The sequence below is a fragment of the Mustelus asterias genome, chromosome 30, assembly GCF_964213995.1.
Source record: "Mustelus asterias chromosome 30, sMusAst1.hap1.1, whole genome shotgun sequence".
Lineage (NCBI taxonomy): Eukaryota > Metazoa > Chordata > Chondrichthyes > Carcharhiniformes > Triakidae > Mustelus > Mustelus asterias.
Genome location: NC_135830.1, coordinates 18,099,615 through 18,121,934, shown reverse-complemented (window position 1 = coordinate 18,121,934; position 22,320 = coordinate 18,099,615). Strand labels below are relative to the sequence as shown.

The window sequence follows — 22,320 nt, the reverse complement described above, 5'->3', positions numbered from 1 at the left end:
TTAAGATTCACCCACATCGCTGTGTGGGTCTGGATTCACATGTAGGCCAGAGCGGGTCAGGATGGCAGATTTCCTTCCCTAATAGGGAGCATTAATAGGGTGAACCGGATGGGTTTTTACAACAATCGATGATAGTTTCATGGTCACCGTTACTGAGACTAACTTTATATAATTCCAGATTGATTCACTGAATTCAAATCCCACCAGCAGCCTGTCCCCAGATCCTTTGCTGGCTCTCTGCATTACTCGGCCAGTGACATTCCCACCACCTCCCCCTGAATGGAATATTCCACACAATCCCTAGTTAAATGGGAAGGAGAAAAGAGAAAGGCTTTGTCCTTTCACAGAAAGCAGGCAAACAAAGAACAATACAGCACAGGAACAGGCCCTTCGGCCCTCCAAGCCCGCGCCGCTCCCTGGTCCAAACTAGACCATTCTTTTGTATCCCTCCCTTCCCACTCCGTTCATGTGGCTATCTAGATAAGTCTTAAACGTTCCCAGTTTGCCCGCCTCCACCACCTTGCCTGGCAGCACATTCCAGGCCCCCACCACCACCCTCTGTGTAAAATACGTCCTTCTGATATCCGTGTTAAACCTCCCCCCCCCCCTCACCTTGAACCTATGACCCCTCGTGAACGTCACCACCGACCTGGGAAAAAGCTTCCCACCGTTCACCCTATCTATGCCTTTCATAATTTTATACACCTCTATTAGGTCACCCCTCATCCTCCGTCTTTCCAGTGAGAACAACCCCAGTTTACCCAATCTCTCCTCATAACTAAGCCCTTCCATACCAGGCAACATCCTGGTAAACCTCCTCTGCACTCTCTCTAAAGCCTCCATGTCCTTCTGGTAGTGTGGCGACCAGAACTGGGCGCAGTATTCCAAATGCGGCCGAACCAACGTTCTATACAACTGCAACATCAGACCCCAACTTATATACTCTATGCCCCGTCCTATAAAGGCAAGCATGCCATATGCCTTATTCACTACCTTCTCCACCTGTGACGTCACCTTCAAGGATCTGTGGACTTGCACACTCAGGTCCCTCTGCGTATCTACACCCTTTATGGTTCTGCCATTTATCGTATAGCTCCCCCTACGTTAGTTCTACCAAAATGCATCACTTCGCATTTATCTGGACTGAACTCCATCTGCCATTTCTTTGCCCAAATTTCCAGCCTATCTATATCCTTCTGTAGCCTCTGACAATGTTCCTCACTATCTGCAAATCCAGCCATTTTCGTGTCGTCCGCAAACTTACTGATCACCCCAGTTACACCTTCTTCCAGATCGTTTATATAAATCACAAACAGCAGAGGTCCCAGTACAGAGCCCTGCGGAACACCACTAGTCACAGGCATCCAGCCGGAAAAAGACCCTTCCACTACCACCCTCTGTCTTCTGTGACCAAGCCAGTTCTCCACCCATCTAGCCACCTCCCCCTTTATCCCATGAGATCCAACCTTTTGCACCAACCTACCATGAGGCAGTCTGCAGTTAGCCTGGAAGCTGTCAGCTGTGGGACCAGGAGCTGTGAAGCAGCTGTGGGAGCGGGACCTCAGAACCCGCTGTGGGACCAGGAGCTGTGAACCAGCTGTGGGAGCAGGAGCTGTGAACCAGCTGTGGGAGCTGGAGCTGTGAACCAGCTGTGGGACCGGGAGCTGTGAACCAGCTGTGGGACTGGAAGCCTGGAGGGCCAAGAGGAACCAGGGCTGTTCCTAATGTAAAGGAGTCCACAATTTTGAGATCGTAGAGGAAAGTTGAAGGATTGTTTAGTGGGAAGCTAATGGAAGGACCTCATAAAAGCTTGGAGAAAGCTGGAACACTGAGGAGAATTAAAGTGAATTCTGGGGAGCTTTGACATACCTTCCATATGTTCACAGGAACAGAAGTGAATGAACCTTCAAGATATTATTAAATCTAAGGGAAATCTTTGGGGTAGAAGTTTAAAAAGTAGATCTGAGTTTATAACATGTCTTTTTAAACTATAGTGTTAAGTTTGCAGTGTTAGTTTTTAATTTTCTTACGTTTTAGAGATCCAATAAAGTTTGTTTCTGTTTAAATGCATAGAATGTTGTGGCATAATTCTTTCAGTTACCCACTGGGTGTTCAAATTTCTCTTTAAATATTAACAGTCCCAACCAGGATCATAACAATACGCACAAACAATATTTCAAAACAAATCAAAGATGAAAAAATATAATTTCCCTTATTTTGTATGGCTTAGCTAGCTCTGCTTTTAGACCCTTTATTTCGATTTAAAACACTTGTCTTAGACCCACATTTCTCCCCTTCAAACAGAATGTGAAATTCTATCCTACTGTAAGATCTGGGTTTTATTAATTATTATTTTTTTATTAATTCTAACAAGTACAAAATCACAATACTTAAACACAGTGGATCAGTCCACTCAGTCTGAATCACCAACTCTCGGCTACTGGATGACTGTGGGTGTCTGCTGTTCTGTTGACCAAAGTCTATCTTCTTACTTCATGTTGTGTCGTGTTGCGCACCAAGCTCCGGAAACTTGTCGCTCATTAACCCTCGCTCACAACTATCTCTGTGCGGTATTCGCTCATTCAGCTTTGTCGCTCGTCTGCTGTGGTTCTGATTGGCCTCAGCAGCACATGATCAGTCCCTGATTGGATAAAGGGAGCATGATCAATGTCTGATTGGTCCCTGAAGGATATTGGCCATCTTGCTGATGTCACTTCCCATTAACTCATAGAAATCATCGAATCCCTACAGTGCAGAAGGAGGCCATTTAGCCTCAAATCTTCACTGACCACAATCCCACCCAGACCCAATCCTTGTAACCCCAGGCATTTACCCTGCTAGTCCCCTTGACACTAAGGGGCAATTTAGCACGGCCAATCAACCTATTCCGCACATCTTTGGACTATAGGAGGAAACCGCAGCACCCGGAGGAAACCCACGCAGACACGGGGAGAATGTGCAAACTCCACACACACACACTCACCTGAGGTTGGAATTGAACCCGGGTTCCTGGCAGTGTGTGGCAGCAGTGCTAACCACTGTGTCACCGTGCTGCCCCGGTCACCTTGCTGACATCACTTCCCATTAACTCCTAACTGAGTTAATCCAGGATCTCAGTCACTTGCAGCAACATCCTTTTCTTTATTGCTTTTCCCGGCTGCTGTAATAAGTTTAAAGCTTTTCCACTGAGATAACAAGGCAGCACAAGGTAATTTGTGCATCTGCTTCCTTGTAATAAGAGGATGTGTGTTGTCACTTCCAAATGATTGATGTTCATCAGGCTCATCGACCTAACTGCTACATCTGAGGTGCGTTGTGTAATTTCTTAGTGACTGCTGACACCTGAAGCAAGTTACTTAAAGACAAATAACTAAAAGTACAAGAGATACACAAACGTAAACTAAGACAGCAATTATTACAGAACATAGAAAATCTACACAGAAAGATGATTGGTGTGGCAAAGTTCAGGAAGCAGAATACACATTACAAAATATCATTTTCTATTAATACATCTTTTATTTATTCGTCACAAGTAGGCTTACATTAACACTGCAATGAAGTTGCTGTGCAAATCCCCCAGTCGCCACACACTCTGGCAACTGTTCGGGTGCGCTGAGGGAGAATTTAGCATGGACAATGCAGCTAACAAACATGTCTTTCAGACTGTGGGAGGAAACCGGAGTGCCCGGAGGAAACCCATGCAGACACGGGGAGAGTGTGCAAACTCCGCACAGACAGTGACCCAAGCTGGGAATCGAACCCAGGTCTCTGGCGCTGTGAGGCAGCAGTGGATAGATAGATAGATAGATACCCTACAGTGCAGAAAGAGGCCCTTCGGCCCATCGAGTCTGCACCGACCACAATCCCACCCAGGCCCTACCCCCATATCCCACCCACTAATCCCTCTAACCTAGACATCTCAGGACTCGAAGGGGCAATTTTAGCATGGCCAATCAACCTAACCCGCACATCTTTGGACGGTGGGAGGAAACCGGAGCACCCGGAGGAAACCCACGCAGACACGAGGGAGAATGTGCAAACTCCACACAGACAGTGACCCCGAGCCGGGAATCGAACCCAGGTCCCTGGAGCTGTGAAGCAGCAGTGCTAACCACTGTGCCACCGTGTCGCCCCACAGTACATGTGCAGAAGAAATAAAAGTCACAGAAAATACATCACGACAACACCATGACAGAAACTGATAATCAAACCCACACTAATCTGTTGTGGACTTTGAAGGAAAGTGACTATTTCTCTTTAAGTTAAAAAGCGAATACAACTTAAGACACAGTATTTCTCCAGCATTGACATTCACAATTAAACTACAAGAAGCTTTACGTGTATCCTCTAATCCTGCCATCAAATGTAACAGAGATTCTCATTCAGCATTGGTCCCGTAGTAAAACCATCAAACGTAACCTTGCTTTGGCCTCACGCAATATGACATGGCACTGATCAAGCAGAAGTGCAGCTGAAGACAGAGTATTGAGTGAATTGATTCTGTGATATCTGAACATAACTAAACCAAAGCTATTAAAATTACTAAACATGGTAATTTTATAGTACGGGGTATAGAGTATAAAAGCTGGAGTCTGATGTTGCAGCTGTATAGAACGCTGAGTAGGCCACATTTGGAATACTGCGTCCAGTTCTGGTCGCCGCACTACCAGAAGGACGTGGAGGCTTCAGAGAGAATGCAGAGAAGGTTTACCAGGATGTTGCCTGGTATGGAGGGTCTTAGCTATGAGGAATCGTGTAGAGGGCGTAGAAGGTCTGCAGAGAGATTTGGACAGGCTGAGTGAGTGGGCGAGGATCTGGCAGATGGAGTATAACGTTGACAAATGCGAGGCTATTCACTTTGGAGGAAATAATAGCAAATTGGATTATTATCTAAATGGAAAAAAATTACAACATGCTGCTGTGCAAAGGGACCTGGGGGTGCAAGAGACGCAAAAACCCAGTCTGCAGGTGCAACAGGTGATCAAGAAGGCAAATGGGATGTTGGCCTATATGGCAAGGGGGATAGAATATAAAAGCAGAGATGTCTTGCTGCATCTGTACAGGGCATTGGTGAGGCCGCAGCTGGAATACTGTGTGCAGTATTGGTCCCCTTATTTGCGGAAGGATATATTGGCCTTGGAGGGAGTGCAGAGAAGGTTCACCAGGTTGATACCGGAGATGAGGGGTGTTGATTATGAGGAGAGACTGAGCAGATTGGGTTTGTACTCATTGGAATTTAGAAGGCTGAGGGGGGGATCTTATAGAGACCTATAAGATAATGAAGGGGCTGGATAGGGTAGAGGTGGAGAGATTCTTTCCACTTAGAAAGGAAGCTAGAACTAGAGGGCACAGCCTCAAAATAAAGGGGGGTCAGTTTAGGACAGAGTTGAGGAACTTCTTCTCTCAGAGGGTGGCGAATCTCTGGAATTCTCTGCCCACTGAAGTGGTGGAGGCTACCTCGTTGAATATGTTTAAATCATGGATAGATGAATTCCTGATCGGTAAGGGAATTAGGGGTTATGGGGATCAGGAGGGTAAGTGGAACTGATCCACTTCAGATCAGCCGTGATCTTATTGAATGGCGGGGCAGGCTCGAGGGGCTAGATGGCCTACTCCTGCTCCTATTTCTTATGTTCTTATGAGAGATTGGGTAAACTGGGCTTGTTCTCCCTGGAAAGACGGAGAATGAGGGGAGACCTAATAGAGGTGTACAAGATTATGAAGGGGATAGATAGGGTGAACAGTGGGAAGCTTTTTCCCAGGTCGGAGGTGACGATCACGAGCTCAAGGTGAGAGGGGCGAGGTATAACTCAGATATCAGAGGGACGTATTTTACACAGAGAGTGGTGGGGGCCTGGAATGCGCTGCCAAGTAGGGTGGTGGAGGCAGGCACGCTGACATCGTTTAAGACTTACCTGGATAGTCACATGAGCAGCCTGGGAATGGAGGGATACAAACGATTGGTCTAGTTGGACCAATGAGCGGCGCAGGCTTGGAGGGCCGAAGGGCCTGTTTCCTGTGCTGTTCTTTGATCTTTCCCACAATATTATGATCGCTCCATCGCCCCATGTTTATTGTTAATTAATCCCTGCCTTGCTGCACATTGAGTTCGAAGATAGATCCCTGGTTGGATCTGGAATGAACTGCTCTAAGAAATTGTCCCCAAAACACTTTGAACTCATGTTCCAGGCTGCCTTTGCCAATCTGATTCTCCCAGTCTCCATTAGATTAAAGTTGCCCATGGTTATTGCACTGCCTTAATTACAAGCCTCATTTATTGCTTGCTGTGCACTCTCCCTACAGTGTAACTACAGTGAGGGGCTCATTAACTACTCCCACAAGAGAACTCATAACTTTACTATTTCTTATCTCGGCCCAAACTGATTCCACATCCTGATCTTTCAGGCCAAGGTGATCTCTCAGTACGGAACTAATGTCATCTTTAATTAACGGGAGCGATCCCGCCACCTTTTCCTAGTTTCCTGCCATTCTGGTATGTCGGATATCCTTCCACATTTACATCCCAGCCTTGATCACCGTTTGCCCAAATCTCTGTAGTGTCTATCAAGACACACACCTTTCTCTCGGTCCGCGCTGACACTTCATCCCTTTTGTCGCAAATGCTGCACGAATTTCAATCCATTTTCAGGGGTTCAATAACCCAATAGGGATTTCAGTGAGAAACCTCTTTACCCAGCGAGTGGTGAGAATGTGGAACTCACGACCACAGCGAGTGGTTGAGGTGATCAGCATGAATACATTGAAGGGGAAGCTAGATACATACATGAGGGAGAAAGGAATAGAAGGATATTCTGATGGGGGGGGGGGGAGATGAAGAGGGGTGGGTGGAGGCTCATGTGGAGCATAAATGTGGGGCGGCACGGTAGCACAGTGGTTAGCACTGCTGCTTCACAGCTCCAGGGTCCTGGGTTCAATTCCCGGCTCGGGTCACTGTCTGTGTGGAGTTTGCACATTCTCCTCGTGTCTGCGTGGGTTTCCTCCGGGTGCTCCGGTTTCCTCCCACAGTCCAAAGATGTGCGGGTTAGGTTGATTGGCTATGCTAAAATTGCCCCTTAGTGTCCTGGGATGCGTAGATTAGAGGGATTAGTGGGTAAAATATGTAGGGATAGGGGGGTGGGGCCCGGGTGGGATTGTGGTCGGTGCAGACTCGATGGGCCGAAGGGCCTCTTTCTGTACTGTAGGGTTTCTATGGTTTCTAAATACTGACACAGACCAATTGAGCCGACTGGCCTGGCCCTGTGCTGTAGATTCAATGGAACAGAGACAAATGTATTTATTTTAGATCTGCCTGTGGTGGTGGGAAAAACACTATTTACTATCCAGGATAAAATAAATGTCCTTCGTCAGTTTGTGTGGGTCATTTCAGTAGAAATGTGCTCTCCCAGGCTCAAAGAGCATCAGCCCACTGGAAGCAAAGTTGTGAGAGCGGCCAGTCCAGCAGAAAGAAACCCTCCCACTTCACCCACTGTCAGATTGGACATGGTTCAGTCCTGGATGTGATCAACAGCAGCAATAACAGCAGAATCCAACCCCCGTCATCACTTGTGAGCTCGCTGGTGTCTCCGCAGGTTGGATGAATCATTGAATCTTTTCCCACACATGGAGCAGGTGAACGGTCTCTCCCCAGTGTGAACCCGCTGGCGTCTCTGTAGGTGGGGAGAGCGAGTGAATCCCTTCCCACACACAGAGCAATTGAACGGTGTTCCTCCAGTGTGAACTTGCTGGTGTCTCTGCAGGGTGGATACAACACTGAATCCCTCCCCACATTCAGAGCAGGTGAATGGCTTCCTCCCAGTGTGAACTCGCTGGTGCATCCGCAGGTTGGATAACCGAGTGAATCCCTTCCCACACACACAGAGCAGATGAACGGCCTCTCCCCAGTGTGCACTCGCTGGTGCATCCGCAGGCTGGATAACCGAGTGAATCCCTTCCCACACACAGAGCAGGTGAATGGTCTCTCCCCAGTGTGAACTCGCTGGTGCATCCGCAGGTTGGATAACTGAGTGAATCCCTTCCCACACAGAGCAGGTGAACGGTCTCTCCCCGGTGTGAACTCGCTGGTGCATCCGCAGGTTGGATAACTGAGTGAATCCCTTCCCACACAGAGCAGGTGAACGGTCTCTCCCCGGTGTGCACTCGCTGGTGCATCCGCAGGTTGGATAACCGAGTGAGTCCCTTCCCACACACACAGAGCAGGTGAACGGCCTCTCCCCGGTGTGACTGCGTCGATGAGTTTCCAGCCGACATGGGACCCTGAATCCCTTCCCACAGTCCCCACATTTCCACGGTTTCTCCATGGTGCGGGTGTCCTTGTGACTCTCCAGGTTAAACAATCAGTTAAATCTCACACAGAACACGGGTACAGTCTCTCCCCGCTGTGAATGCTGCCATGTATTTTCAGGCTGTGTAACTGGTTAAAGCTCTTTCCACACTCACTGCACTGGAACACTCTCACTCAGGTGTGTGTCTGTGTCTCGGTTCTTTTCCAGTCACACTGATGTTTAAAACCTTCTGAAGCAGACAGAACAGAGAAACATTTCTCCTTCTGGATTTAAAGATTGATGATATTCACGTCCTGATGAATTGAGTGACTGTCAGATCTTGATGTGACGTTTGGTTAGAGATTTCTATCTGTAAATCCTCACCTTCTGATATCCCGTAAAAGGATTTTACAAAAGTCACCAGTGTCAGTACAGGATAGAAATTCAGAACAGACAATTCTAGTTTCTATGGAACATTCTTTCCTCTCTCATTCCCTAAAAGCTGTAAATCTCCATCCCACACACTCTCCCTCCATTCTCACTCTGCTGTATCTAATCTTCACCCTCCCAATTCTCCTGAAGGTGCTGATTGAGGCTGATTGACAGATCCATGCTCACTGCTTCCGGTCCTGGACACAGAGACCTCTACAGAGAGTTGACATGGACTCGAATTGCTGAAAGGCCTCCTTGGCAGTGACGACTCAGTGGAAATAGATAACATAGCTATAGTAGTATATTGCACAACTAAATTTAGTAATGAATGTACTTCATTACAGACCCTGAAATAATGTATCTAAAATGTACCATGTAAGAAGAGAAACAGAACAGAGGAATGTGATAAATGGGAAGAATTGAATTGACCAGGAAGGTTCAACCTCAGAAGGAACAGGGATTAGTATCACTTAGAAGAAAGGAGCAAAAACAATAGTGAGAGAGAGTAAGAAGGGGGTTTAAATTAACAAACGCTACCGGTCAGTAGTGAGGAAGAACGTTTTAGGCTGCAGGAAGGTATAGACGGGTTGGTCAGACGGGCAGATCAGTGGCAGACGGAATTTAACCTTAAAAAGTGCGAAGTGATGCATTTTGGAAGAGGAAACATGACAAGGGAGTATTTAATGAGCGGCAGGGGAATAGAACATAGAACAGTACAGCACAGAACAGGCCCTTCGGCCCACGATGTTGTGCCGAGCTTTATCTGAAACCAAGATCAAGCTATCCCACTCCCTTATCATCCTGGTGTGCTCCATGTGCCTATCCAGTAACCGCTTAAATGTTCCTAAAGTGTCTGACTCCACTATCACTGCAGGCAGTCCATTCCACACCCCAACCACTCTCTGCGTAAAGAACCTACCTCGGACATCCTTCCAATATTTCCCACCACGAACCCTGTAGTTATGCCCCCTTGTAATAGCTCCATCCACCCGAGGAAATAGTCTTTGAACGTTCACTCGATCTATCCCCTTCATCATTTTATAAACCTCTATTAAGTCTCCCCTCAGCCTCCTCCGCTCCAGAGAGAACAGCCCCAGCTCCCTCAACCTTTCCTCATAAGACCTACCCTCCAAACCAGGCAGCATCCTGGCAAATCTCCTCTGCACTCTTTCCAGCGCTTCCACATCCTTCTTATAGTGAGGTGACCAGAACTGCACACAATATTCCAAATGTGGTCTCACCAAGGTCCTGTACAGTTGCAGCATAACCCCACGGCTCTTAAACTCCAACCCCCTGTTAATAAAAGCTAACACACTATAGGCCTTCTTCACAGCTCCATCCACTTGCGTGGCAACCTTTAGAGATCTGTGGATATGGACCCCAAGATCTCTCTGTTCCTCCACAGTCTTCAGAACTCTACCTTTGACCCTGTAATCCACATTTAAATTAGTCCTACCAAAATGAATAGGGTTGGAATTGTACCGAACCGCCCGCCATGGGAATCGGAGCAGGCAAGCGCCGGACGACAGAAGGGTCCATTGACCTCGGGCGGGCTGTTACGGTTCCGGAAGAGCGAGGTCGCAGAATCCCGCGGCGGGGGGAATCTGGAAACGGGTCACTTGCCTTTATCAGTCATGGCATAGAATCTAAGTGTGGAGATGCCGGCGTTGGACTGGGGTAAACACAGTAAGAAGTTTAACAACACCAGGTTAAAGTCCAACAGGTTTATTTGGTAGCAAAAGCCACACAAGCTTTCGGAGCTCTTAGCCCCTTCTTCAGGTGAGTGGGAATTCTGTTCACAAACAGAGCTTATAAAGACACAGACTCAATTTACATGAATAATGGTTGGAATGCGAATACTTACAACTAATCAAGTCTTTAAGAAACGAAACAATGTGAGGGATTCACTCGGTTATCTCACATTGTTTCGTTTCTTAAAGACTTGATTAGCTGTAAGTATTCGCATTCCAACCATTATTCATGTAAATTGAGTCTGTGTCTTTATAAGCTCTGTTTGTGAACAGAATTCCCACTCACCTGAAGAAGGGGCTTGGGGCTCCGAAAGCTTGTGTGGCTTTTGCTACCAAATAAACCTGTTGGACTTGAACCTGGTGTTGTTAAACTTCTTACTATAGAATCTAAGAGCAGGGAGGTTAGGTTGGAGCTGTATAAAACACTGGTTAGGCCACAGCTGGATTACTGTGTGCAGTTCTGGTCACTTCACTATGGGAAGGGTGTGATTGCACTGGAGAGGGTGCAGAGGAGATTCACCAGGGCGTTGCCTGGGACGGAGCATTTGAGTTCTGGAGAGAGGCTGGAAAGGCTTGGATTGTCGTCTTCAGAGCAGAGAAGACTGAAGGGGGATATGATTGAGGTGTATAAGATTGAGGGGTCTGGACAGAGTGGATAGGAAGTAGCTGGTCCCCGACATGAATGGTGAATAACGAGGGGGCATCATTTTAAGGCAAGGGGCAGGAGGTTTGGAGAGGATTGGAGGAAAAATGTTTTCACTCAGAGGGTGGCGGGAGACTGGAATTCACTGTCTGGGAGGGCATGCTCAAGAATACTCAGCATGGCTTTGTCAAAGGCAGATTGTGCCTTACGAGCCTGGTGGAGTTCTTCGAAAATGTGACTACACACATTGACGAAGGGAAGGCGGTAGATGTGGTTTATATGGATTTTAGCATGGCGTTCGATAAGGTCCCCCATGCAAGGCTTCTAGAAAAAGTGAGGGGGCATGGGATCCAAGGGGCTGCTGCCCGGTGGATCCAGAACTGGCTTGCCCAAAGGAGGCAGAGAGCGGGTATAGATGGGTCTTTTTCTAATTGGAGGTCGGTCACCAGTGGAGTGCCCCAGGGATCTGTTCTGGGACCCTTGCTGTTTGTCATTTTCATAAATGACCTGGATGAGGAAGTGGAGGGGTGGGTTGGTAAGTTTGCCGACGACACGAAGGTTGGTGGGGTTGTGGATAGTCTGGAGGGATGTCAGAAGTTACAGAGGGACATAGGTAGGATGCAAGACTGGGCGGAGAAGTGGCAGATGGATTTCAACCCAGATAAATGCGCACTGGTCCATTTTGGCAGGTCGAATGGGATGAAGGAGTACAATATAAAGGGAAAGACTCTTAGTACGGTAGAGGATTAGAAGGACCTTGGGGTCCGGGTCCATAGGACTCTAAAAATCGGCCCCGCAGGTGGAAGAGGTGGTTAAGAAGGCGTATGGTGTGCTGGCCTTTATCAATTGAGGGATTGAGTTTAGGAGTCTGGGGATAATGATGCAGCTATATAAGACCCTCGTCAGACCCCACTTGGAGTACTGTGCTCAGTTCTGTTCACCTCATTACAGGAAGGATGTGGAAAAGATTGAAAGGGTGCAGAGGAGATTTACAAGGATGTTGCCTGGATTGAGTGGCGCGCCTTATGAGGATAGGCTGAGGGAGCTCAGTCTTTTCTCCTTGGAGAGACGTAGGATGAGAGGAGACTGAATAGAGGTATATAAGATGTTGAGAGGCATAGATCGGGTGGACTCTGAGGCTTTTTCCCAGGGTGGAAATGTCTGCTACGAGAGGACACAGGTTTAAGGTGCTGGGGGGTAGGTACAGGGGAGATGTTAGGGGTAAGGTTTTCACACAGAGGGTGGTGGGCGAGTGGAATCGGCTGCCGTCAGTGGTGGTGGAGGCAAACTCAATAGGGTCTTTTAAGAGACTCCTGGATGAGTACATGGGACTTAATAGGATGGAGGGTTATAGGTAGGCCTAAAAGGTCGGGATATTTCGGCACAACTTGTGGGGCCGAAGGGCCTGTTTTGTGCTGTAGCTTTCTATGTTTCTATGTAATAGGGGCAGGAACCCTCACAACCTTTAAAAAGCACATGGATGAGCACTTGAAATGTCAAAACATTCAAGGCTCTGGGCCAAGTGGTGGAAAATGGGATTAGTGCAGATTTCGAGGAGTTTCGTTGGTGAATTCTCGATGGGCCAAAATGGCCGACTTGTACTGTATGACGCCATAACTATGAAGGTAATCGAGCAAGTAATTAAAAACAGACAGTAAGATTTTCTTTAATTATATAAACAGGAAGAGGGAGGCCAAAGTGAACCTTGGCCCCTCAGAGAATGAGACTGGGGAAATAATATCCGGGGAACCAGGAAATGATGTGGAGGTGCCGGCCTTGGACTGGGGTGAACACAGTAAGAAGTCTCTCAACACCAGGTTAAAGTCCAACAGGTTTATCTGGTAGCAAATACCATAAGCTTTCGGAGCGCTGCTCCTTCGTCAGATGGAGTGGAAATGTGCTCTCAAACAGTGCACAGCGACACAACATCAAGTTACAGAATACTGATTAGAATGCGAATCTCTACAGCCAGCCAGGTCTTAAAGATACAGACAATGTGGGTGGAGGGAGCATTAAGCACAGGTTAAAGAGATGTGTATTGTCTCCAGACAGAACAGCCAGTGAGATTCTGCAAGATCAGGGGGCAAGCTGTGGGGGTTACTGATAATGTGACATAAACCCAACATCCCGGTTTAGGCCGTCCTCATGTGTGCGGAACTTGGCTATCAGTTAGGGTTGTTAACCAGGAAATGGCAGAGAAGTTATATAAATACTTTCCAGCAGTCTTTAGGTGGCAGATATGAATAGCTTTCCAAAAATACCAAATAATCAAGGGACCAATCAAGGGTCTCCTTACTTGAGAAAGGATATACTGGCACTGGAGGGGGGTGCAGAGGAGATTCACTCGGTTGATTCCAGAGTTGAGAGGGTTGGTTTATGAGGAGAGACTGAGTAGACTGGGACTATACTCATTGGAATCCAGAAGAATGAGGGGAGATCTTACAGAAACATATAAGATTATGAAGGGAATAGATAAGATAGAAGCAGGGAAGTTGTTTCCACTGGCGGGTGAAACTAGAACTAGGGGGCACGGCCTCAAAATAAGTGGGAGCAGATTTGGGACTCAGTTGAGGAGGAACTTCTTCACACAAAGGGTTGTGAATCTGTGGAATTCCCTGCCCAGTGAAGCAGTTAAGGCTGCCTCATTGAATGCTTTTAAGGCAAGGATAGATAAATTTTTGAACAGTAAAGGAATTAAGGGTTATGGTGAGCGGGCGGGTAAGTGGAGCTGAGTCCACAAAAAGATCAGCCAAGATCTTATTGAATGGCGGAGCAGGCTCGAGGGGCCAGATGGCCTACTCCTGCTCCTAGTTCTTATGTTTTTATGTTCTTCAAAGATGGAGGGAGGGGTAGAATCATAGAAACCCTGCAGTGCAGAAAGAGGCCATTTGGCCCATCGAGTCTGCACCGACCACAATCCCACCCAGGCCCTACCCCCATATCCCTACATATTTACCCGCTAATCCCTCTCACCTACGCATCTCAGGACACTAAGGGGCAATTTTAGCATGGCCAATCAACCTAACCCGCACATCTTTGGACTGTGGGAGGAAACCGGAGCACCCGGAGGAAACCCACGCAGGCACAAGGAGAATGTGCAAACTCCACACAGACAGTAACCCGAGCCGGGAATCGAACCCAGGTCCCTGGAGCTGTGAAGCTGGAGAATGTGCAAACTCCACACAGACAGCGACCCGAGCCGGGAATCGAACCCAGGTCCCTGGAGCTGTGAAGCAGCAGTGCTGACCACTGTGCCACCGTGCCGCCCTAGGGTAGGAAATAAATACAATAAAATCACTAGAGAAACTAATGGAACTAAAGGATAGTGAATCGTTGGAGTTCTTTACCACAGAGGGCTGGGTTGTTAAGTATGTTCAAGGCTGAGATCGACAGCTTTTTAATCAGTGAGGAAATCGAGGGTTATGGGGATAAGGTGGGAAAGTGGAGTTGAGGATCAGATCAGACATGATCTCACTGAATGTTGGAACAGACTCAATGGGCCGAACAGCCTCCGTCAGCTCCAATGACTTAAATAAGAAAAAAAATGGAAGGGGCATACTGAAAAATATTGGCAAAAATAAAAACCTGAAAATGATTGAGCTGGAAGATGAGAGTAAGATTGACATTGATTTCACTGGAGAGAGAGGAAAGAACAACAACACTGGAGGTAGAAAAGCAGTGGGGATAGATTAGTTCATTAACAACATGGGAAGAAATGTCACATCAGTGTTCACTAAGATGTATAAATGAAGAAGGGAAAGGGTTAATGTTTTTTTGTACTCAATGTATTTTGTACCTAAAAGGTTGAACTTTGTACCTGGAATGTATCACAAACATAACCCTTCCTTATGGCTAGTCTCCCCTTTGTTTATATTGCTCCTGGTAGTAGTATAAGCCATTGGTTCATGGTTCCCTCGCTTGTTTATATCATTCTGATAAAACAGACAGTTAAATGTAAATATTGGGTGGTAAGTCTTTCTTTCCCGTAGGCTTGTCTATGATTTAAACAAAGGAAGCAGCTACCAAATGGTAGAGGGCGAGAATGGCCGTTTGAAGGAGGACTCCCACTGGGACAGCTGCAATCGCACGCAGTCACTTCAAAGGAAAAGCTGCGGGAAGAGCAGGGGGACCAGAGGTTGCATCTTGACTTCGACTACCAGGAGAATTGTGCTTTATGACCCAAGGATACCAGATAGTCTCTAACCATAAACCAGAGACTATCAGAAGCTGTTAAAGGAACTATAATTTACGATCAAGGACTGTTAACTGGACTTTGCTTCATGGCTTGTATTGGGGACCCTGATGTATAAATGTCCACGCTTCTTGTGTTCAGAGAGAACTTTGGCTTCCGCTTTCAAGGGGTCAGGTTCTCCCTCAAGCTTGTGAGAATAAAGCCCGACTGTATTTTGACTCATACCAGCCTCAAGAGGTATATTTACCCACTTCAGTAAAGATAGTCACTTATCAGCGGAACAGCCAGAAGACATGATACAGATAATAAAGATCAGCCTCAGAAAGAAGACACAGGGATGTGGAGGTGCTGAATTTTGGACAATGAGCCTGAATGCCCCTGTCAAATGTTGCGTCAGAACTAAGAGTCGGTTGGAAGGTGCAGATTCCAGGGAGGAAGAGGGGCAAAAGAAGCAATCAGCATGATCAGATTAATGGGTGAATGCACTTCAACTTTGGGATATTTGTTTGGGTTGACTGGAATAAGTTCTCAATGTTAGAAAGCATTCAATAATCACAGAAGGGCTTCATGAGAAAACGTTAAGAATAAAAATCTAACCGCTGTAATCAGTTGTGAAGTCGCTGGTGTCTCAGTAAGTTGCAGAACAAAGTGAATCTCTGCCCACACTGAGAGCAGCTGAACGGTCTCTCCCCAGTGTGAACTCGCTGGTGTCTCTGCAGGGTGGATGAATCGCTCAGTCCCTTCCCACACACAGTGCAGGCGACCGGCCTCTCCCCAGTGTGAACTCGCTGGTGTCTCAGCAGGTGGGACGACTGACTGAATCCCTGCCCACACACGGAGCAGAGGAACGGCCTCTCCCCGGTGTGAACCCGCTCGTGCGCCTTCAGGTTGGACGACTGACTGAATCCCTTCCCGCACACGGAGCAGAGGAACGGCCTCTCCCCGGTGTGGACTCGCCGGTGAGTCTTCAGATGGGTCGAATCAGTGAATCCCTTCCCACACACAGAGCAGGTGAACGGCCTCTCTGTGGTGTGGACTCGCTGGTGCCGCCGCAGGGTTGATGCATCACGGAATCCTGTCCCACACTCGGAGCAGGTGAAAGGCCTCTCGCCGGTGTGACCCCGTTGATGGATTTTCAGTTCGGAGGGCGACCGGAAACCCTTCCCACAATCCTCACATTTGCACGATTCCTGCGTGGTTCTGTTCACCTCGAGATCCTCCAGGTTTGACAATCAGTTCAAGTCTCGTCCACACACACAGAACGCATGTACTTCCTCACCCTGCTGTGAGTGGTATGATGAATTTTCAGGCTGTGTCACTGTATCAAGTTCTTGGCAGAGTCAGTGCTCTGGAACAATCTCACTCATGTGCACATTTCCATGCCTGAACAGTCAGAGTGATGTTTAAAATCTTTTGACGCAGACCGAACAATCAAAACCTTCTCCCTCCAGATCAAAAGACTGAAGATATTCAGCTCCCATCAATCAAGTGAATCGGTCACATCTTGACGTGATGATTTCTGTCTGCAAAACCCCAAATTTTAACTTGCTGTAAAAGGAGTTAAAAAGACATCGGTGTCAATACAGGATAAAAATTCAGAACAGAATTCAGAACAGAAAATTCAGAACAGTCCAAAGATGTGCGGGTTAGGTTGATTGGCCATGCTAAAATTGCCCCTTAGTGTCCTGGGATGCGTAGGTTAGAGGGATTAGTAAAATATGTAGGGATATGGGGGTAGGGCCTGGGTGGGATTGTGGTCGGTGCAGACTCGATGGGCCGAATGGCCTCTTTCTGTACTGTAGGGTTTCTATGATGAGACAATTCTAGTTTCTATGGAACATTCTTTCGTCTCTCATTCCCCAAAAGCTGTGAATCTCCGTCCCACACACTCTCCCTCCATTCTCACTCTGCTGTATCTAATATTAACCATCCCAATTCTCCTGAAGGTGCAGATTGAGGCTGATTGACATTTTCTAACCGATGACTTCCTGTTCAGGATACAGAGATCAGAAGGCCCCGCAGGTGGAGGAGGTGGTTAAGAAGGCGTGTGGTGTGCTGGCCTTTATCAATTGAGGGATTGAGTTTAGGAGTCTGGGGATAATGATGCAGCTATACAAGACCCTCGTCAGACCCCACTTGGAGTACTGCGCTCAGTTCGGGTCGTCTCATTACAGGAAGGATGTGGAAAAGATTGAAAGGGTGCAGAGGAGATTTACGAGGATGTTGCCTGGATTGAGTGGCATGCCTTATGAGGATAGGCTGAGGGAGCTCGGTCTTTTCTCCTTGGAGAGACGTAGGATGAGAGGAGACTTAATAGAGGTATATAAGATGTTGAGAGACATAGATCGGGTGGACTCTCAGAGGCTTTTTCCCAGGGTGGAAATGGCTGCTATGAGAGGACACAGGTTTAAGGTGCTGGGGGGTAGGTACAGGGGAGATGTTAGGGGGAAGTTTTTCACAGAGGGTGGTGGGCGAGTGGAATCGGCTGCCATCAGTGGTGGTGGAGGTGAACTCAATAGGGTCTTTTAAGAAACTCCTGGATGAGTACATGGGACTGAATAGGATGGAGGGTTATAGGTAGGTCTAAAAGGTAGGGATGTGTTCGGCACAACTTGTGGGGCCGAAGGGCCTGTTTTTGTGCTGTAGTTTTCTATGTTTCTAAATGGGAGCTGGAGTTGTCCATTCTCTCCATCTGCTACTTGTTCCTCATAACAGTTAACTCCCTTGTCATTAGAAAATCTGTTTACCTCATCCTTGAATGTATTCAATGATCATCAGCCTTACTGGTCCCTGGTGTTGCTTCATGCACATCTACAGATCCATGCTCACTGCTTTCTGTCCTGGACACAGAGGCCTGAAAATCTTCATGCAGGCTGCCAGACAATCTTTTGTCTTTATTACTAGATTAAAAATGCATGAAATAAAGTTAAGGTTAAAAGTTAAAGTTTATTTATTAGTCACAAGTAGGCTTACATTCACATTGTAATGAAGTTACTGTGAAAATTCCCTAGTTGCCACACTCTGGCGCCTGTTCAGGCACACTAAGGGGGAATTTAGCACGGCCACTGCACCTAACCTGCACATCTTTGGACTGTGGGAGGAAACCGCAGCACCCGGAGGAAACCCACGCAGACATGGGGAGAATGAGCAAACTCCACACAGACAGTGACCCAAGCCGGGATTGAACCTGGGTCCCTGGCGCTGTGAAGCAGCAGTGTTAACCACAATACCACGTGCCACCCTATACAATAGACAAACTTGATTCACTTCCTTCCCTTCAGTTCCTCCAAGTCAATAATTGAAGCCCATAATGAGAAAATAAATGGACAGGGGAGAATATAACATTTTTGAAACAGGCTGCTACCTGTTTATGTTTATTTATTGAACACAAGACATGTGTAATATACACCACAGTACTCCTTGAACAGAATTACAGGGGTAATCTGAGGAGGAACTCTCTATCGGCAGTTTGTGGTCAGAACTGGGAACTCACTGCCTTTGAGGGTGATGGAAAAAAACAACAGTATTTAACAAAATTAAATTAGAAAGGTATTTGAAAGAAAAATTAACTTGCAGAAGAACAAGGATATATGACTAAGTGACTGGAAATATATAATGTAGCTATGGTATTATATTACAAGACTAGAAATAGGCATACATTTATTTTATTACAGAACCACAAGTAATATATCTAATCTGTACCATGTAATAACACTAGACATATCTCTGTCCTATATTAATTTTGATGTGGAGATGCCGGCGTTGGACTGGGGTAAACACAGTCAGAAGTTTAACAACACCAGGTTAAAGTCCAACAGGTTTATTTGGTAGCAAAAGCCACGCAAGTTTTCGGAGCTGCAGTGGCTTGCAACTCCGAAAGCTTGTGTGGCTTTTGCTACCAAATAAACCTGTTGGACTTTAACCTGGGGTTGTTAAACTTCTTACTCTATATTAATTTCCCATCCACTTAAATGTCAGTCATCTCCAGGAGAAAGTAGCTCTTTAATTGTGAACATTAGGAAAGAGACCATCCTTTTAGCCAGACGAATAAATGTGTCAAGCTGAGGGAACGAAGGATGTTAATGTCTTTAAGAAAGAGAGAGAGAGAGAGAGAGACCTGGGCCAACCTTTCCAGACTCTGCACCCTCCCTGGATTCACTTCCTTTCACTTCAGTTGCTGCAAGTCCCCAATTTCCCCCAGAATGAAAAAATAAATGGAAAGAGGGAGAAAAGAAAGTGTTTTACTCACAGATGTTTGAGACAGGAGGACGTTTGAGCCTGTCTGAAGCTCAATCTTCATTCAGAGAGAGAGCAGCAGCAGCTTTGCCGGGCAGGAATGAGCAGGTGAACCAGCTCATTGTCCAGCTTCCGCATTCAGACAATGGGGAGCTCTGATTGGCTGGAGGAGCAGAGTCCTTCCGGTCCTCCAGAGTTCCCATTGGTCAATCCCCCCCCCCCGCAGACAGACAATGAGGGGCGGAGCCCACGTCAGGGTGGGCGGGACTTTGCCCTCGCCGCGCTGAGCTGTTGTCCAATGGGAAAGGCTGGAAGACCCGGGCAGACAATGGTCAGTGCGCCACACCCACACTGGCTCTGACCAATGGGAAGAGTTGGAGGACCGGAAGGACTATGGTCCTCCAGCCAATCAGAGCGTGGACTTTGTGCGAATGAATTGCCTACATATCTACACTTCCATTGCCTGCTGTCTGTTCGAGGGTCGGTATATTCACTCCCAGCAATGTGACTGACCCCTTTTTATTGCCAAGCTAAACCACAAAGGTTCATTTTAAGTCACTTCCAAGATATGGGTGGCACAGTGGTTGGCATTGCTGCCTCAGTCCCAGGGACCCAGGTTCAATTCCGGCCTCGGGTCACTGTCTGTGTGGGCTTTGCACATTTCTCCCCGTGTCTGCGTGTGGGTTTCCTCCGGGTGCTCCGGTTTCCTCCCACAGTCCAACAGTGTGCAGGTTAGGTGGATTGGCCGTGCTAAATTGCCCCTTAGGGTCAGGGGGATTAACAGGGTAAATACATGGGGTTACGGAGATAGGGCCTGGGTGGGATTGTTGTCAGTGCAGGCTCAATGGGCTGAATGGCCTCTTCGGCATTGTGGGCATTCTATGATTCTATCTCATCCCAATGTAATGCAGTAACTTACTCCTTAATAATGGAACACCATCCCTTTTATATCCTCACGCTGAAGATCTTATACTCAGGAATTTTGAGTTGCCAGTCCTACCCCTCAATCACATCACAGAGTAAGTGTTAATGGCAGAATAAAGGACAGCTCTGCCTGGGAGCAAAAGATGATAAAAACAAGATGCAGACTGGCACTCCACAAAAAAAACAAATCAAAATGGAGGAGAGAGTTCAGGGTGTGAAGTTGTTGAACTCAGTGTTGAGTCCAGAAGGCTGTAAAGTGCCTCATCGGAAGTTATGGGGCTGTTTGTCCAGCTTGTGTTGGGCTTCTCTGGAACATTGCAGTAGGCCGAGGACAGAAATGTGAGCGTGAGAGAAAGGTGGTGAATTCTAATGGCAAGCAAGCGGAAGGTCAGGGTCATGCTTGTGGACTGGGCGAGGGGTGTTCCACAAAGAAAGGGAAAATTGTTGTAGGGAAAATTTAGAAAAGGGGGCCAAATTCTAAGTCTAAAAACTCAGACTATTCAAAAACTCGCAAAAGGCAAAGTCTGTGTTCAAAAGACATAACAAAATTTGTTTTAAAACATAAAATCAAACAGGACATACAAACATAAATGTACGGTTGTTCGGGGATCTCCAAAGGGTTAAACAGCTCAGGCTCAGAACTGAAAAATCTCTCTGAAAGACCTGAGGCACTCAGCCAAAATACAGAATGATTAGAGTTTTTCCTTATCTTACAAATTACGTCTCTCATTAGCTTAGAATCAATTTTATTTAACAGTAACACATCAAATGGGGCGGCATGATGGCACAGTGATTGGCACTGCTGACTCACAGCACCAGGAACCCGGGTACGATTCCCGGCTCGGGTCACTGTCTGTGCGGAATTTGCCCATTTTCCCTGTTTCTGCTTGGGTTTCCTCCGGGTGCTCTGGTTTCCTCCCACAGTCCAAAGATGTGCGGGGCTAGATGGATTGGCCATGTTAAATTGCTCCTTATTGTCAGGGGGACTAGCTAGGGTAAATACATGGGGTTATGGGAATAGGGCCTGCGTGGGATTGTGGTCAGTAGAATCGATGGGCCGAATGGCCTCCTCCTGCGATCTAGTACATTTTCTGTCAGAAACCTCAGCCATCTGCAAATCTGCTGCTCAGCATAATGATATTTGATTGGTCCATTTAATTCGGACATAACTACCATCTTGGCTAAACTTACTTCATAGAAATCGTAGAAACCCTACAGTGCAGAAGGAGGCCATTCGGCCCATCGAGTCTGCACCGACCACAATCCCACCCAGGCCCTCCCCCACATATTTACCCGCTAATCCCTCCAACCTACACATCCCAGGACTCTAAGGGGCAATTTTTAACCTGGCCAATCAACCTAACCCGCACATCTTTGGACTGTGGGAGGAAACCGGAGCACCCGGAGGAAACCCACGCAGACACGAGGAGAATGTGCAAACTCCACACAGACAGTGACCCGAGCACGGGAATCGAACCCGGGACCCTGGAGCTGTGAAGCAGCAGTGCTAACCACTACGCTACCGTGCCGCCCAGTCAAGAGGAGCTCACGAACTATTTTTCAAATTGACATCGAGCCAGCCAGGAGTCGAACCTGGAATCTTCTGATCCGTAGTCAGACGCGTTATCCATTGTGCCCCTGGTCCACACTCTCACAGATCCTGGTCCACACTCTCACAGAGGTACTTCCTGGTATCTAAGCAACCACAGATGCTTAATAGAAGCCAAAAATGAATCTTTCCATAGGTTCATTGCCAAAACAAGAAGACGCATAACTCTGAGCCCCAGAGACATATCTACTTGAGTCTGGACAATGAAAGCCATGTATTCATTAAGTTGCAACATTGTCCCATGTATGAAA

At 47.1% G+C, this 22,320-nt stretch overlaps 1 protein-coding gene across 1 annotated transcript in view; it reads right to left on the bottom strand.

Annotated features, from left to right (window-relative positions):
* LOC144480928 (uncharacterized) overlaps positions 1–16,529 on the bottom strand; it is a gene marked incomplete at its 5' end in the record, with an annotated part of 96,983 nt that extends 80,454 nt beyond the window's left edge. Inside the window, 3 exon segments of the mRNA XM_078200552.1 lie at positions 7,877–8,042; positions 8,044–8,142; positions 15,967–16,529. Coding sequence (XP_078056678.1) covers positions 7,877–8,042; positions 8,044–8,142; positions 15,967–16,529 — 828 coding nt within the window.
* Between the last annotated feature and the right edge of the window lie 5,791 nt (positions 16,530–22,320).